This window comes from Hippocampus bargibanti, linkage group LG05, assembly GCF_051943395.1.
Source record: "Hippocampus bargibanti isolate YZ-2025 linkage group LG05, ASM5194339v1, whole genome shotgun sequence".
Lineage (NCBI taxonomy): Eukaryota > Metazoa > Chordata > Actinopteri > Syngnathiformes > Syngnathidae > Hippocampus > Hippocampus bargibanti.
Window position 1 is genome coordinate 30,707,227 of NC_142738.1, and position 18,149 is coordinate 30,725,375.

Genomic DNA, 18,149 nt, shown 5'->3' on the forward strand with positions numbered 1-18,149 from the left:
TTTGACCTTTGTTGATGTCCCATTTTGGTTCCCGTGTCGGCTGAGCAGGCCAACACTTTTTTTTGGGGGGGGCCTCCGAGAGAACGTCGACCTGGCAGTACCTCAACATTTGTATTTCTGTGTTCAATACGCGTGCCCAGTGGCCTTCTAGTATTCGTTTGCAAAAAAAATAAAAACAACAACACCGATCCCATGTACAGTGATACCTCGGCTGACGAATGCCTTGGCTAACGAACTTTTCGGCTTACGAACGTTAAATTCACAAGATAGGGAATTCAGGCTCCACAAATAACCCACATAAGCCATCTATACATTTGATGCAAAAAGCTATCAACCCAGTGAAACAGAACACACTTGATGAGGAACTAGGTAAAATTATCGCAGAGAAAGCACGGATATCGTCAAGAGGCAACCTGGAAGTTTGTCATCCATTGATGATTTCAAGTCTAGCCACGGATGGTTCGAGAACTTTAAGCGTCGTATAGGGATTTATAGTGTCATTCGTCATGGTGAGGTAGCCAGTTCTGACGATAAAGCTGCCAACGCTTACAAGGAATCATTCCTCTAGATGGCCACACCATTCCATCAAGCCATCAACGACCATCACAAAGGTAAATAAAATGACTTTATTATACAGTACAGTTTATTTCTTTAATTATAATACCATAGAACATTTATTATACATAAAATAAGGTATATATTGTGGAGTTTTAAGGCTTAGAAAATGAAATGGTAAAAAAAATGATGTTTTATGGGCACCTGGGAACGGATTATTCTCATTTTAATGGTTTCCTATAGGACATTAATGTTTGGGATACACACTTTTCGCCTTACAAACTCTGTCTGGGAACCAATTAAGTTTATACGTCAAGGTATCATTGTAGTTATTTTCGTCTTCTTTATTTACGGTATTTATTATTATTATTTAAGACTTGCTAACAGTGTTAGGAAATTCATCCCATTGCTTCAGTTATTCTCATGTGTGGCTTTTTTTTGGGTGGGGGGCGCATTATATTATAAGGTAAGTTGAGGTCTCACTGTATGTTATTTATCTCTACCTCGAACAACAATCATGTTGGGCTTTGCCAATCAATTTGAAAGTGCATAAAAGTGAACTTATCCGCTTCAAGTTAAAAGCAATCAAAGCTGCCCCTAATCTTCCTTTTCGTGCCTTTTACGGCAACGTTTGTTTTCTTCTCCGCAAACCAAGCCAACGTTAGAAGTGGATGTTTCACTCTTCTTCTCCATTAAAACAAATGCACTACTTTGTTTCCAGCATTTCTTATTTGAAATGTTAATGGATTGAGATTTGAAAATAATAATACATTTCATTTATAAGCGCCTTTCAAAACTCTCAATGTCACTTTACAGTCACAGGATAAGTTTTTCTGCGGGTGAGCAGCGGCAGCCACACGCGCCAGCGTTCACTCAAACCGGAATAACTCCAATAGATACAAAGCTAGCTAGATAATAAATAGCTAATAGATAGCTAGCTAGATAGCTAACCAGATAGCAAATAGATAGCTCGGTAGCATTTGCCATTGACTGCGCTGGTGTGAAAATGCTCTCTTATAATACTACTACTACTACTAATACTACTACTAATAATAATAATAAATTTCTTTTCCCAGCGTTCACTCAACCCAGAAATAACTCAAATAGATAGAAAGCTAGCTAGCTATCCAGCTAATCGATAGCTCGCTAGATAGCCAGCCAGATAGCTAGCTAGCCAGATAGCTATCCAGCTAATTGACAGCTAGCTAGATAGCCAGCCAGATACCTAGCTCGCTAATAGCTAGCCAGTCAATCGATAGCTAGCTAGATAGCCAGCCCTAATAGCCAGATAGCTAGCTAATAAATAGCAAGCTCAATAGCAAGCCCTAATAGCCAGCCTGATAGCTAGCTAGCTAATATATAGCAAGCTAGATAGCTAGAAAAATAAGTGTACAGAAAAAAATGGCCACTATGTGAAAAACTGTGGATTGTGGCACAATTGCGCAAAAAAAATTCATTTTTGCCCCTTTTCGGCAGTCCAATTGTGATGTGGGAAAAAACTTGAGACGGTTGATTGTGCCAAAATAGTAAAAAGGATCATTTTCTCTCTTTTTTTCCTAAAATGGGAACTTCCCCCATAGCTAGCCAGATGGATAGATAGCGAAAATGTCATTTAGAGTCGAGCCTTCCAAAACTGGCCCCAAAAACAAGTCAAGAATATCCCTCAAAAATGGAAACCAAGAAATGTGTTGAAATATGCCCAAGACAAAAGGTTTCATTTGGAAGAAAGCTTTTCATCGATGGACCACACCTGTATGACTGAGAGCTTACACAGACGTAAAGGACACCGAAAATAAACTCCACAAAAAGCAACAAGAAAAAAAAAGGCCAACTAACTGACCAAAACCAGGCACAAACAACGAGGGAAGATCGAACTAGTCCTGTCTCATCGTTGGGACGGAGAGTTGGCTATCGATTGGCTAGCTAGCTAGCTAGCTCTCTATCTATTTGAGTTACTTCCGGGTTGAGTGAACGCTGGCGTGTGTGGCTGCTACTACTCACCCGTAGAAAAACTTATCCAGTGACTGTAAAGTGACCTCTAGAGTTTTGAAAGGCGCTCAGAAGTGAAATGGATTATTATTATTATTAGTAGTAGTAGTATCATTTGCTAGCTATTTGCTATTTATTAGCTCTGGCTGTCTAGCTAACTTTCTATTCACTTTCTAGCTGGCTGGCTATCTATATAGATATCTGTTGGCTATCAATTGACTAGCTAGGTAGATAGCTAGCTTTCAATCTATTTGAGTTATTCAGTGTTCAGTGAATGCTGGCGCCTGTGGCTACCGCTGCTCACCCGCAGAAAAACTTATCCTGTGACTGTAAAGTGACCTTGAGACTTTGGAAAGGCTTATAAATCAAATGTATTATTATTATTATTATTATTATTATTATTATTATTATAGTAGTAGTAGTAGTAGTAGTAGTATCATTTGCTAGCTATTTGCTAGGTATTAGCTCTGGCTGGCTAGCTATCTGTCTGGCTAGCTAGCTATCTATTCACTATCTAGCTGGCAGGCTATCTCGCTAGATATCTGTTGGCTATCGATTGACTAGCGAGCTAGCTTTCTATCTAGCTAGATAGCTATCTATTCACTATCTAGCTTTTTATCTACATGTATTTGAGTTACTTCCGGGTTGAGTGAACGCTGGCGCGTGTGGCTGCCGCTGCTCACCTGCAGAAAAACTGATCCTATGACAGTAAAGTGACCTTGAGACTTTTGAAAGGCACTTGGAAATTACATGGATTATTATTAGTAGTAGTATATTATCATTTGCTAGCTATTTGCTATCTATTAGCTCTGGCTGGCCAGCTAGCTATCTGTCTGGCTAGCTAGCTATCTATTCACTATCTAGCTGGCTGGCTATCTCGCTAGATATCTGTTGGCTATCGATTGACTAGCTAGCTAGCTTTCTATCTATTTTAGTTATTCGGGGTTGAGTGAATGCTGGCGCTGTGGCTGCCGCTGCTCACCTATAGAAAAACCTATCCTGTGACTGTAAAGTGACCTTGAAAGTTTTGAAAGGCGCTTATAATGAAATAATAATAATAATAATAATAATAATAATATTATTATTATTATTATTATATTATATATATTATATATTATAATAACTATTATGATTATTATTATTATTAGTAGTAGCAGTATTATTATTTATTGTTATTGTTATTTATTGTTATTGTTATTGTTATTAAGGACAACGGACACGGTCGGTCACGTGGCTCAGGAATGCACGCGGACTCCCTGGCCACCCGACGCCTTTTTCTCATGATGCTTTTCGATGGACACGTCGACTGGTTGATCGGCAATTCCTCATTGCAAGTAGGAGCATGTAGTATCTGGATGCGAGCGAGTACGCAGTGGTGTACTAGCACATGAAGTACACGGGTACAGTAGTCGCCTCATTGGCGATTAAAAACAAAACAAAAACAAGGGGAAAAAAACAACTCGGTATTGTTCACGTTTTGCCAATCAGCTGTTTGTAGGCGGTGACGGGCGTGGACTCTCGTCCAATCAAACGACGGTCAACAAAGTTGACCCCGCCTTGAATGTTTTTCCCCAAACTCAACTTCCAATAGAATGGCGGCGTTTGCGTTAGTGACAGCGCAGTCGTCCAATGGGACGCGTTGGTCTAAGAACCTCCTCCGAGCCTTCGCGAGAATCCCACAGAGTTGCCTAATGGCGACGAGTCTGGTAAGTGAATGTTCGCCTACTTTTTGGTCTTCCCTCGAAGAAATAGAGTTCCAAAGTCATTTTGAGCGGGACAACTGCCGACGCCGCGTGTTTGCTTGGCCGCCGGGAGACGTTATCGAGGTTGTCAAACGGTTGTTGGACGGCGAACGGCGGCTGAAACGTCGTTCCTATGTGTGTGTGTGTGTGTGTGTGTGTGTGTGTGTGTGTGTGTGTGTTGTTACCTCTGTTGGCATTGTTTATGTCACCGACAGCGACGAAAATGTGGCGAGTCGAGTCACGGAATCAGTTCGATTCGCTGTCATTGTCATTAATATAATCAATGTCATTGATTAGCAAGGGGGGCAGCCAGCGAGGTTGCGTCATGCCCCAACTTGTTGACATTCTTTTGTTGACAGCGAAAAGGCAGCGAAGGAGTGAGACAAGCGCCCTTTTTCTCTCTTTCCGCCATTTCGCTTTAAAAAAGTGTCGTGACTTCGGTTGGACGAGTGTCCAATTGACACTTTGGCACTTTGGTTTATCGAGCAGGCTGCGCAGTTGGGAATGAATGAGCGTCGTTGCGCATGCGCAACAACACTCGCAATTTGCCAAACAAGGCCCGGGGGTCACGTGACCCCCCCCAGGCCTTCACTGAATGCCACTTGCGCATCTGCCCTTAAAGGACAACCGACGTCTCCGGACAAGTTGTGTCCATAATTTGTAACATGGCTTCAAATGACTTCTACTGAGTGTATTTTACAAAGATTCCACCGCATATAGCTATAGTTTACTTTTTAAGACTCGCGCTGAATATTCCGGAAGTCTTGAGAAAGGACACACAATGAATTTTGGGTACTTTGTTTGGTCTGAAAACTTCGTGTTGATGGCGAACTTAGAAGGAAAATACATAAATAACGCCATGGTGAATCATTGTGTGTTGCACCGAGACAACTATTTGATATTCGCTGATTTCCAACGGAGCTTTGGCGCCATCTTCTGCATTTTCGGGGTGCTACATTTCTGTCCAGATGCTTCAAAATGACAGGGAATAACTTCTTTAATCGATTGCAAACATTTATGCTTTCCTCTTCAGAACTATTTGAATCACATTCATAACTGGATGAGGAACAACAAAGCATCTTCTCCCAATCTGAAGCCATTGTTTTGATTCTCGAGCAAGGCAAGATGTCTTGGCGTGACATCACGAACAAGGGGGCGGGACCTTCTAAAACTTTGCCACTTCCGGGTTCAATTTGAAGTACTTTTGGGACACTTTAAGTCATTTTTATTGGTGTTTTTCATGTGACTAAAAATATCATCCTGCGTGTTTTGGGTATTTTAGATGCTATAAAACGTTTTTCTGATGTCAGTTAGGAAACAAAAAGAAACTTCAAAAAACGTCTCATGCCCAAAATTTTGCACTTTCTGCCATTGTTTCTCTTTATAATTGTATCTTATTTATTATTGTATATATGCTTGTCTGTGACTGTAGTGTAGAGTGTCCTTGAGAGCTTTGAAAGGCACTTGAAATAAAATGTATTGTTATCGTTATTATTATTAACTATTAGTTATCTATTAGCTAGCTAGCTAACATGATCTATTTGAGTTACTGCCGGTTGAGCTGCCGCTGCTCACCCACAGAAAAACGGATCCTGTGACTGTAAAGTGACCTTGAGAGTTTTGAAAGGTGCTTAGAAAGCAAATGTATTATTATTACTATTATTATTATTATTATTAACTCCTCACGCTGCATTCAGAAGCTCAAACGTTAATGTTAAAAAAACCCAACACTTCGTTCATAAGTAAGGCTCGCCCCCATTGCAAGCTCATATAACTCCAGATCCATATAACTTTTTAACGTTTTTTTTTAATGAAGGAACAGCGTCTAAGCTTTCTAATGCTGCATTGAATGTTTATGTCGTCCTATAACTCCTAAACCTCCTGGAATTCGAGTGACAATGAAATTGTAAATTCCATTCAATATCAAGTTATCTAGCTAGCTACCAAGCTATCTATTTGCTTTCTAGTAGCTGTCTATCTGGTTGGCGAGCTGTCTATTATCTGTCTAGCTGGCTGGCTAGCTATTTAGCTAGTTGCTATTAGCTATCTAGCGAGCTATCTATTGCCTATCTAATAGCTATCTAGCTACCTATCTAATAGCTATCTAGCTAGCTAGCTATCTTTCTATCTAAGTAAGAAACTGCAACGCTTACTATCTTATTTTATGCTAATTAAAAAAAATCTTTAATCTTGTTCTGCTTCCCATTTTCACCTTTTAACACAAACGATTCAATCTTGTTTAACATTTCTAAAAAAATGGCTTGGCTTTAATTTCGTGTTGGATTCTCCTCAACAGCCACAATTGCCTTGTATTTCCTTCCGAGGTCACAATTCTTTCGTTTTGCTATGGTTGAAGACGGTAGCAAGATGGCGTCTGCTACACAGCAAGACACGGGAGCTGGTCACGTAACCAAGTCACGTGACCAAGTCACTTGACCGAGTCACGTGACCAAGTCGACCAACGGCGCGACCGATACAGATTCCGATAATGGTGGTACTGTGTAGAAATCCCTAAGCAAATATCGATTTGAATTCGAAATGTGCACGGGAAATGAAAAGTGTCGTAATAAGCAGTATTATCAAGATAAACAATATCGATATAACGGCACTTGACTGTATTTTAGTTACTCCCGGGTTGAATGTCCCAAAAAGATGGAGTCAAATGGTCAACTTGTTGAAGACATTGATTGAGTCAATATCTGGAACGGAAGTATTCTTGCTTGCTCCCCTAAATGTCAACGTAACCCACACAGAATGAAAATAACCCCGGCTTTCCAACGATAACCCCTGTTGAGCTGCCCGGGGTCTTGGTCTCAGGCCTTCCTTTAAGCCACAGGCATGAAAGTCAAGGCCCGGGGGCCAAATCCGGCCCGCCACATCATTTTTTTCGGCCCGCTAAAACAAATCCAACTTGTGAAATTCCATGCTCACCTATCAAGCTAGCAAGATAGCTAGCTAGCTTTCTTTCAATTCAACTAGCTGGCTAATCCCTTTTATCACTGGTGTCCAAGTCAAGGTGCGGGGGCCAAATCCGGCCCGCCACATCATTTTTTTCGTCCCGCTAAAACGAATCCAACTTGTGAAATTAAATGCTCACCTATCAAGCTAGCAAGATAGCGAGCTAGCTTTCTTTCAATTCAACTAGGTGGCTAATCCCTTTGATGACAATTTCAAAGTCAAGGCCTGGGGGCCAAATCCGGCCCCTCACATCATTTTTTTCGACCCGCTAAAACAAATCCAACTTGTAAAATTCAATGGTCACCTATCAAGCTAGCAAGCTAGCTAGCTTTCTTTCAATTCGACTAGCTGGCTTATCCCTTTTATCACTGGTGTCCAAGTCAAAGCCCGGGGGCCAAATCCGGCCCCTCACATCATTTTTTCGGCCCGCTAAAACAAATCCAACTTGTGAAATTCAATGCTCACCTATCAAGCTAGCAAGCTAGTTAGCTTTCTTTCAATTCAACTAGCTGGCTAATCCCGTCGATCACAGGTGTGAAAATCATGGCCCGGGGACCAAATCCGGCCCGCCACATAATTTTTTTCGGCCTGCTAAAACAAATCCAACTTGTGAAATTCCATGCTCACCTATCAAGCTCGCAAGCTAGCTAGCTAGCTTTCTTTCAATTCAACTAGGTGGCTAATCCCTTCGATCACAGGAGTGAAAATCAAGGCCCGGGGGCCTAATCCGGCCCACCACATCATTTTTTTTCGGCCCGCCAAAGCAAATGAAACTTGTGAAATTCCATGATGCTTGCTAAAATCCGAAGCTAAATGTCATATTTTTGGGTGTAAACCACAATATCATTATTCTTGACTTGAGATTTGAAAACGAGTTATTCATTAATTTGTTGTGCGCTCTATATGTCATATGCGGATGGTAACATTCTAATGGCTTCCCCAAATTCACAAGGGCCCTTGAGAGGAAACCGGAACTATAATGTGGACCCCCCGCGCCAAAAAATGACTTTGACACCCCTGATTTAAAGGACAACCGACAGCATTTTTTTGTTTCCTAACTGACATCAGAAAAACGTTTGATAGCATCTAAAATCGCCAAAACACGCAGGCTGATATTTTTAGTCACATGCAAAACACTAATAAAAATGACTTAAAGTGTCCCAAAACTACTTCAAAATGACCTCGGAGATGGCGAATTTGAGAAGGTCCCGCCCACTTGTTTGTGACGTCACACCAGGACGTCTTGCCGTGCTCGAGAATCAAAACAATGGCTTCAGATTTGGAGAATTAGGCTTTTTTGTTACTCATCCAGTTATGATTATGATTCAAATAGTTCTGAAGAGGAAAGCATACATGTTTGCAATCGATTAAAGAATTTATTCCATGCCATTTTGAGGTATCTGGGGGCAGGAACTGTAGCACAAAAAGAGGCAGAAAATGTTGACAAAGCTCCGTGTAAGGAATTAATCAGCCCGTTTCCACAGGCAGATTAATTCCTTACACTGAGCTTTGTCGCCCTCTTCTGCCTCTTTTTTGGTGCTACACAAAGTTTTCAGACCAAACAAGTACAGCAAAATGCATTGACGTGATGGAAGGACTGCTACAACGTGTCCCTTTTCCGGTCAGGGGCGTTCCTTCAGTGACGTAGGGTGAGGACTCGTCACCAACTCAAAAACAAAACTTCCGGAATATTCAGCGCGAGTCTTAAAAGGTAAACTATAGCTATATGGGGTGGAATCTTTGTAAAATACGCTCAGTAGAAGTCATTTGAAGTGATGGACACAACTTGTCCGGAGGTGTCGGTTGTCCTTTAAGCGTTCTTGTCACGCGGCAAAGGAAGAGACGCCCATACGTAGTTCGCTCGCCCATTATTTTATTTATTTTTTTGCTTTTTCAACGTTCGTTTTTGCTTCTTCCCCAAAAGCAGTTGATGTGATGACGCCGTCGCAGCGAGTTGACCGCCACCGCGCCGGTTGAAGAACAAGCGAGACCCGATCGACGCGCCGGGATGGACGAGATGGACGACCTGCTCAAGTGTCACGAGGACCTGCCGTCCTCGCCCGGCTGCCACATGGACTTCGGTAAGCCTGGCGTCCCGCTCGCGTTGACGTGAGCGTTACGCGGGCGCCGCCTTTTAGTCCCGCCCCCTCACCCAAATAAAAAAGGCACTTGTAGTTTTGGCCATTCTGAAGGTTTCAAGTTCTTCGCTGGCGCCACTTGAAATTGGAGACTAATCATAATAATATTAATAATAATAATCCATTTCATTTCTAAGCGCCTTTCAAAACTCTCAAGGTCACTTTACAGTCACAGGATAAGTTTTTCTGCGGGTGAGCAGCGGCAGCCACACGCCCCAGCATTCACTCAAATACATACATCGTAAATAAAGAAATAGACAAATAAATTAATAAATAAGAAATACGTAAACATACAGATAAATAAATAAATAAACACTGGTACACAGGTACACAAGTACATAAATACATACATAAATACATACATCAATACACAAATAAATAATCGCAATAACACTAAACTATAAGCTATCTAGCTAACTTTTGATCTATTTCAGCTATCTATTGGCTATCTATTAGCTTTCTATTAGCCATCTATTTCCTACTTATTAGCTAACTGGCCGGATAGCTAACTTTCTGGTTGGCTATCTATAAGTTATATAGCTAGTTGTATAGCTGTCTAGCTGGCTAACTATTGGATTTCTATTAGCTATCGATTAGCTAACTAGCTGGCTAGCTAGCTTTCTGGCTGGCTATCTATTAGTTATATAGCTAGTTGTCTAGCTGTCTAGCCATTGGCTATCTTTTAGCTTTCTATTAGCTATCTATTTGCTACCTATTAGCTAACTGGCCGGCTAGCTAGCTATCTGGCTCGTTATCTATTAGTTATATTGCTAGCTGTCTAGCCGGCTATCTATTGGCTCTCTATTAGCTAGCTAACTTTCTATCTATACTTCCAGGTTGAGTGAACGCTGGCGCATGTGGCTGCCACGGCTCACCCACAGAAAAACCTATCCTGTGACTGTAAAGTGACTAGCGTCTCGCATCCCGTTTGCGTGTCGGGGCTTTCGTTGAGCGCGCTTTCAGCATTTGTCGCCCCTCCCGCGCCAGACGACATGCCGGAGCTGCGGGCGGCGGAAGACGACGGCGGCTCGCCCGGCGTGTTCCGGGTGGGCGGCGGGGTGTCGCACCAGGAGCCCGGCGCCGGCTGGCTGGCCGAGCTGGCCACCATCGCCACCAGCCCCCAGAGCCCGCTGCTCAAAGACGCCCCGTACCCGAGGTGCGCCCGTCGGGGGGCGAGACGGGCGAGACGGGCGTTAAAGGCTTTGACGCGCTTGTCTTTGTGGCGCAGATCGTCCCCGGTGCGCATCTTTGGCAGCAGCAACAGTCTCCATTCCTACGCTCGTCCGCCCCTAGCCAGCAGCGCGCCCACGCCCTCAAGAGGTCACCTGAGGGAGCGCAGGCGCGTCAGGGTAACTTTTGCTCGCCGCCGCCCGCCCCCTTTTGAATAAGCTGACGCGTTAAAAAAATCTTTGAATGGAGAGAACACGTTCTAACTTGATAGATTCTAATTTGCAATGAAACAATATCATGGATGAATCGAGTCGAATGTCAGTGACACTATGACAAGCCCCATGCTAACGTTAGCATCATTATACTTCTGTGAGAGGCAGCAGAAAGCAAGCGTGCAAGCTAATGAGCAGTGTGCGGGCTAGCTAGCAGTAACTTTGCGTATGGACCCGTCAAATTGACTTTTATTGTGGTCGTTTGGATGGATTTTTACCAATCATGAGGAACAGAAAAGCATTCATATTCATGGTGAGTATTATCACAGTTATTTGAAAGAATACATTGCCAAGGGCAACATCTTTCTCTGTATACACTCCTGCACCTCCCCATTCCACCAACAAATCCCCTTATCTACCTTTCTTCCACTCGATACACCAAGTACTCTCCGACCTGTGTCTCTGATTATCTGCGCTGTCGTTTGCCAGTCATCTGGAAGGACCTCTTGCCCACCCAGTGCTTGTCTTACCTCCTTCCTAAATATCATGCAACACTCAATAAACTGTAATCATCGATGAAAAGGTTTCTTCAGCCGTCATCTGTACTTCTTTGAATGTGTTGGACGTTATACAGATGAACTGTAATCAGTTTGGTCTATAAGAGTATTCAATAGAAAAGATTGCTTAAAAACAACAGATTGACATCCTGTCGTGTAACCCGGTCATAACTCGGATGTTACCCGTATATGTCTGATTTCAACAGAATGTATTATTTAAAGGACAACCGACGTCTCCGGACAAGTTGTGTATAATTTGTAAAATGGCTTCAAATGACTTCGACTGAGCGGATTTTACAAAGATTCAACCGCATGTAGCTATATTTTACCTTTTAAGAGTCGCGCTGAATACTCCGGAAGTCTTGTTTTTGAATTGGTGACGATTCCTCACGTTACGTCACTGAAGGAACGCCCCTGACTGAAAAAAGGACACATGGTAGCAGTCCTTCCATCACGTCAATGCATTTTTCCGTATTTGTTTGGTCTGAAAACTTTGTGTTGCAGCAAACAGAGGCAGAAGAGGGCGACAAGCTCTGTCACCATTTTCTGCCTCTTTTTTGGTGCTACATTCCCCCCCCCTCCTATTGCCTCAAAATGGCACGGAATAAATTCTTTAATCGATTGCAAACACATATGCTTTCCTCTTCAGAACTATTTGAATCATATTCATAACTGGATGAGTAACAAGAAAGCATCTTCTCCCAATCTGAAGCCATTGTTTTCATTCTCAAGCAAGGCAAGACGTCTTGGGGTGACACCACGAAGAAGGGGGCGACACCTTCTGAAACCGCCCACTTCCGGGTTCATTTTTTTGCAGATTTTGGACACTTTAAGTCATTTTATTGGTGTTTTGCATTTGACTAAAAATATCATCCTGCGTGTTTGGGGTATTTTAGATGCTATCAAACGTTTTTCTGATGTCAGTTAGGAAACGAAAAAGTGATGTCGGTTGTCCTCTAAAGGACAACCGACATCACTTTTTTGGTTGCCCCTGACAGAAAAAAAGACACATTGTAGCTGTCCTTCCATCACGCCAATGTATTTTGCAGTATTGTTTGGTCTGAAAACCTTGTGTTGCACCCCAAAGCCGCCAGAAGAGGGTGTCCAAGCTCAATATAAGGAATTTATCAACCTGTGGAAACGGAGGTGGTCACAGGAGGTCGCCATTTTGTGCCTCTTTTCTAGTGATGGTTTCTCCCCAATGTTGCCTCAAAATGGCATTGAATAAATTCTTTAATCGATTGCAAACATGTATGCTTTCCTCTTCAGAACCATTTGAATCATATTCATAACTGGATGTGTAACAAGAAAGCATCTTCTCCCAATCTGAAGCCATTGTTTTAATTTTGACGTCTTGGCGTGATGTCACAAACTGGGGGCGGGACTTTCTGAAACTGGCCAATTCGCAGCTCAACTTTTTGCAGATTTTGGACACTTTAAGTCATTTTTATTGTTTTTTTTTTTTTGCATTTGACTAAAAATATCATAGTGCGTGTTTTGGCTATTTTAGATGCTATAAAACCTTTTTTTCTGATGTCAGTTAGGAAACAAAAAAGTGATGTCGGTTGTCCTTTAATATGTATATTCAGACTTTTTTTCTCATTTGTCATTCTCATCCCTGCCCTCGCCCCCTCGGCAGGCCAGCAGCGAGTCCGAGTCGGGCGTCTTCTCCATGTCGTCGTCCTTCTCCGATGACGAGGACATGGCCTGGTCCCACTCGTGGCCCTCCACCACCTGGCACTGCTTCCTCAAAGGTTCCTCCGCCGTTCGCTCGCCGCCAGCAAGTCAAGCGCAGCAAAGATGGCGTCCTTCGCTCGCATTCGGCCTTTGCTTTTCTCCTTTTCGCTCTGATTTCTGGGCGGCCTTCATCGCACCGGATTTCGGCACTTCTCGTCCAATTTGTTTTTTTGTTCGCGTCAAAGCCACGTGCTTGATCGCTTTTGCGCCTGCCGCGTCACATTTTGTTAGCCTTTTTTTTAACTCCTTCACCGCCTTCATTCTCAGGAATTGAAAATAGGACGTAGAACGCCACTCCCAAAGTTGTTTGAATTTTGCTTTTTTTTTTTTGCTCGGGTGCCGATGAAGCGCTGGTCAGACGTCTGGCAATGTTTTTCCCTTTCACGAGAACAAAAAAAAAGTTATCCTAGCACTGTAAAGTGACCTTGAGAGTTTTTAAAGGCACTTATAAATGAAATGTACTATTATTATTATTATTATTGTTGTTGTTGTTGTTATTATGGAGTGGACACATTTTGGCACATTGTCTCTCAGTGAAGGAGTTAAAAGGAAGTCCCGAGCGAGCGAGCCCTTTTTTGCCGTTGGTTGCGCCCCATTTGTAACCCCGAAGGCAGATGCCGCGCGTGGGAAACGCCAGTCGGCCAAGAAGATTTGTTGCGTTTCAGGAACGCGCCTGCGCTTCCACCGCGGTCCAAACGTGGAGTGGCAGGAGGCGGACGAGCTTGGCGATTCCGATGACGATTGGGACGAGGAGAGCCTGACGCCGTCTTCCGCTTCACTCCAGGTTGGACGCCGACCGTCGCCAAGGGCCTTTTTTTTCCTTTTGGAGCAGCTTGGCTCCATTTTCCCATTTCAGAGATTCGGCGCCGAGGGCCTGAAGCTGGTGAGCCACGACGAGACGCTGTCTGACGGCCAGGCGGTCCTGCAGCTCACCTTTGACCCCGGCTCCCCGGAAGACGGACTTTTAAGCGCCGAGTGCCGACTGGACCATCCCTTTTTCGTGCGGGGCAAAGGTACGCCCGGCGACGCCTACTGGCGCCCGCTAGCGTCTGATTGGATGGCACCTTGCGCCGTCAGGGTGGGCCTCTTTTTATCCGAGCCTCACTGTGGTGCATCATGGGATTCCTTGCTACGAGATGCGGCTGGGGGACACCTGCCTGCCGCCCAGCCACCCCGATGCCATCAAATGTGACGATTCGCTGGTTTTTGACACCTTCCGAAGGTAAGATGCCAAATTGCGACTTTGCGGCCAGGTCCCAGCTGAGCATTTTATGGTAATAATAATACATTTTATTTCAAGCGCCTTTCAAAGCTCTCAAGGACACTTTACAGTCACAGGATCACTTTCAGTCTGAGGGTGAGCAGCGGAAGCCACACGCGCCAGCATTCACTCAATCTGGAAGTAATTCAAATAGATAGAAAGCTTTCTAATAGACTTTAAAGTGTCCTTGAAAGCTTTGAAAGGCGCTTAAAATGTAATTTTTATTATTATTATTATTATTATTATTGTTGTTAATAGATAGCCAACAGATACCTAGCTAGATAGCCAGTCAGTTACAATAATACATGACATTTTTAGCGCCTTTCAACGCTCTCAATGACACTTTACAGTCACAGACAAGCATAGGTACGATAATAAATAAAATCTAATCACAAATAGAATGCAATAAATAAAATACAATTATAAATAGAAACAAGAGAGAGAGCGACACAGAACATGCAATTTTAAATAGGTGGCTTTTGAGATTTGAAGGCGGGAAGAGAATCGATGTTACGAATGTTGTTCCAGAATTTGGGGGCGGAGCAGCTGAAAGCTCTGTCCCCCATCGTGCTGAGATGGGAAGGGGGCACACAGAGGCAGAGGGAGAAAGAGGATCTGAGGGAACGAGAGGGAATAGAAATTTGAAGAAGGTCAGATAGGTATTGAATAATAACAGCATAATGTGATATCTATTAGCTATCTAGCTGGCTCGAGCGCTAGCTATTAGCAATATAGCTAGCTAGGTATTTCAGTCAGGAAACAAGGTTATGGATAGCTTTAAAAGACAACTGACACATTTTTTTGTTTCCTAACTGACATCAGAAAAACGTTTTATAGCATCTAAAATACCCAAAACACGCACTATGATATCAAATGCAAAATACCAATAAAAATGACTTCAAGTGTCCCAAAACTGCCACAAATGAGCTCAAGACTGGAGAGATTTAATAATAATAATAATAATAATAATAATAATAATAATAATAATAATATGAGAGTGGAAAGATAGTGTGCTGTCAAGGATGACACCAAGGCTTTTTTTGCCCCGCAGCTACGACTTCACCCCGCTGGACTCGTCGGCGGTGTACGTCCTAAGCAGCATGGCGCGCCAGCGCCGCACCTCCCTGTCGGGCGGCGACAAGGCGGAGCGCTCGGGCTCCCCCCAGCCGGCCGGCGGCCGAGGCCCGGCCAGGGCTCCGCCCTCGGCCAAATGCAAGCGGCCCATGAACGCCTTCATGCTCTTTGCCAAGAAGTACCGAGTGGAGTACACGCAGATGTATCCGGGGAAGGACAACCGGTAAGGCGCCGTCGTTGCCCCCCCCCCCCACGGAGACGCTTTGCCAGACGTGACCGCCCACTTTGCCGTCTCAGAGCCATCAGCGTCATCCTGGGCGACAAGTGGAAGAAGATGAAGAGCGAGGAGCGCCGCTTGTACACGGCCGAGGCCAAGGCGCTGGCCGAGGAGCAGAAGCGCCTCAATCCCGACTGCTGGAAGCGCAAGAGGACCAACTCGGTAAGCGCCGCCGGGCAGGCCCATTGGCCAATTGGCCAAATTGGCCAAGGGCCCATAGTCACCCTTCGTGTGTCCTGAAAAGGGTTCCCAGCAGACTTGAAAAAGAGGAAGACGCCCAGCCCGTCGTCTCCACGCCGCCCAAACGTGGGAAAGTAGTCGCTAAGCAAGTGCGTATATTTTCTTACTCTGTCGCTCATGCAAAAAGGACCCGCTTTGGATTCCTCTTTAGGGACCAATCCACCTCCTGCTTTCATTTTTATCCTCTTTTTTTTTTTTTTTTGCCGCGGATATTAGCCTGCGGTGCTAATCGTGCTTTGCTCTCGCCAAATGCGACGGCGCCATTTATCGTTGACTCGGAGGATTTTACGTCCACGTATCTCACTCGGACGAAAGGCGCTTTTGAGGGGAAGGTGGCGGCACTCCGGCCAATCTGCCTGGACGCGCCGCCGCTCGACCGCTGATCACATGACACTCGAGTCACAGAGCACGCCAGGTCCCATTGCACTTTAGATCCCGACAAGTCCAAAGGAAGCGGGACGCCGGCTTGGCCGCTAAAACGAGACTGCCACCATCCGTCCGCCTTTCACCAAATATGCTACAAAGGCAAAATATTTGCCCGTGCTCCACCGTGTTGGAAACGGCCTCCGAGGAGGAAAAGAACCATTGGGACCGTCTGAAGGCTGCACCCGGGACGCTATGAAGGTGGACAACTTTTGCTAGTTCATCCTGAAAGCGACATACGGATGTATGTACGTACAGTGTTACCTTGGCTTACGAACGATTTAGCTAACGAACTTTTCGCCTTAGGAACGTTAAATTCGCGATAATTTAATCTTCAACCCAACTAAACAGACCACAATTGACGAGGAACTAGGTAAAATTATCGCATAGAAAGAACAGCAACTTCACTCGGATATCGTCAAGAGGCAACCTGGAAGTTTGTCATCCATTGATCATTTCAAGTGTAGCCACGGATGGTTCCAGAACTTCGTACAGGGATTCATAGTGTCATTCGTCATGGTGAGGCAGCCGGTTCTTACGCTAAAGCTGCCAAAGCATACATCATTTATTCACAATCATTTATGAAGATGGTGGAAGATGAAGGCTACGTTCCTCATCAAGTGTTTCATGCTGATGAAACCGGCCACTCCTCCATTCCATCCATCCATCCATCCATTTTCCGTACCGCTTATTCCTCTTTAGGGTCGCTGGAGCCTATCCCAGCTGTCTTCGGGCATGAGGCGGGGGACACCCTGAATTGGTTGCCAGCCAATCGCAGGGCACAAAAAGACAAACAACCGTCACTCTCACACTCACACCTAGAGACAATTTGGAGTCTTCAATCTGCCTGCCATGCATGATTTTGGAATGTGGGAGGAAACCGGAGGACCCGGAGAAAACCCACGCGGGCCCGGGGAGAACATGCAAACTCCACACAGGGAGGCCGGAGCGGTACGCAAACCGACGACCTCCGCACTGTGAAGCCGACGTGCTAACCACTTGACTACTGGGCCATCACAAAGGTCAATAAAACGACTTTATTATACTGTCCAGTTTATTTCTTGAATTACAATATCATAGCACATTTATTATACCAAAAATGAGATAATATTTTGTGTCGTTTTAAGGCTTACAAAATTAGAAAGTAGAAAATGATGTTTTATGGGGACCTGGGAACGGATTATTCTCATTTTAATGGTTTCCTATGGGAAATTAATGTTTGGAATACACACTTTTCGCCTTAGACACTCTGTCTGGGAACCAATTAAGTTCGTAAGCCAAGGTATCACTGTACGTACGTGCGTACAGCCTTCGCTGCTTTCCTGGCAGGTTTTGCCAGGCTTATTTTCAGCGTGACAAATTGGCAGAGCGGCAGTTGGCCCACCGTGGCTCTGTCGTCAAAGACACCAGACCGCCCGCAGTCGCGACCCGTAGAAAACGCACGACGGCGGAAGGTGTCGTCGCCGCGCCATTCCAACTTGCTCACGACTTGCTCCAACAATTGGGTTCATCGGTTGGGACGGTCAAAATCTTGTCTTTGGAGTGTCCTCAATGAAATGGAGGCTGAAAAGGATTGCAAATGGATGGTGGTCTGCTTCTTGTTTTGGGGTGGGGGGGTTACTCTGCGTCACCGTCCTCCTGAACTAACTATCCAGCCTTTGTAGTGGAGTGGAAATGCGTTGCGGCTTTCAGGTCGCAACCGTGTTGATAATGTACAGATTTCACAGCCAGGAATTGCACAGCATATCTTTGTATCATATTATAAATACTTTTTGTAAAGCCTCCATGGCATCTCTCTTGTGTCATTTCTGCTCGT

At 44.3% G+C, this 18,149-nt stretch overlaps 1 protein-coding gene across 2 annotated transcripts; it reads left to right on the forward strand.

Annotated features, from left to right (window-relative positions):
* Positions 1-4,189: 4,189 nt before the first annotated feature.
* On the forward strand, positions 4,190-18,117 carry hbp1 (HMG-box transcription factor 1). 2 transcript variants are annotated; one of them, XM_088995691.1, is made up of 11 exons: positions 4,190-4,250; positions 9,169-9,325; positions 10,370-10,538; positions 10,611-10,731; positions 12,961-13,075; positions 13,724-13,842; positions 13,915-14,071; positions 14,136-14,280; positions 15,371-15,616; positions 15,691-15,832; positions 15,915-18,117. In XM_088995691.1, the coding sequence occupies exons 2-11, from the start codon at positions 9,253-9,255 to the stop codon at positions 15,930-15,932; spliced, it is 1,305 nt and encodes a 434-aa protein (XP_088851817.1). In that variant the 5' UTR covers positions 4,190-4,250; positions 9,169-9,252; the 3' UTR covers positions 15,933-18,117. The 2 variants fall into 2 exon arrangements, with proteins under 2 accessions (XP_088851817.1, XP_088851818.1); XM_088995692.1 differs by having other exon boundaries at positions 4,219-4,250; positions 9,172-9,325.
* Positions 18,118-18,149: the final 32 nt, after the last annotated feature.

Excerpts from the sequence above, each read along its gene's own strand:
- hbp1 (XM_088995691.1), top strand. The coding sequence starts at position 9,253 with ATGGACGAGATGGACGACCTGCTCAAGTGTCACGAGGACCTGCCGTCC. Across the intron at positions 13,843-13,914 it reads CGTCTTCCGCTTCACTCCAG|AGATTCGGCGCCGAGGGCCT; the intron begins GTTGGACGCCGA and ends TTCCCATTTCAG. Across the intron at positions 14,281-15,370 it reads GTTTTTGACACCTTCCGAAG|CTACGACTTCACCCCGCTGG; the intron begins GTAAGATGCCAA and ends TTTGCCCCGCAG.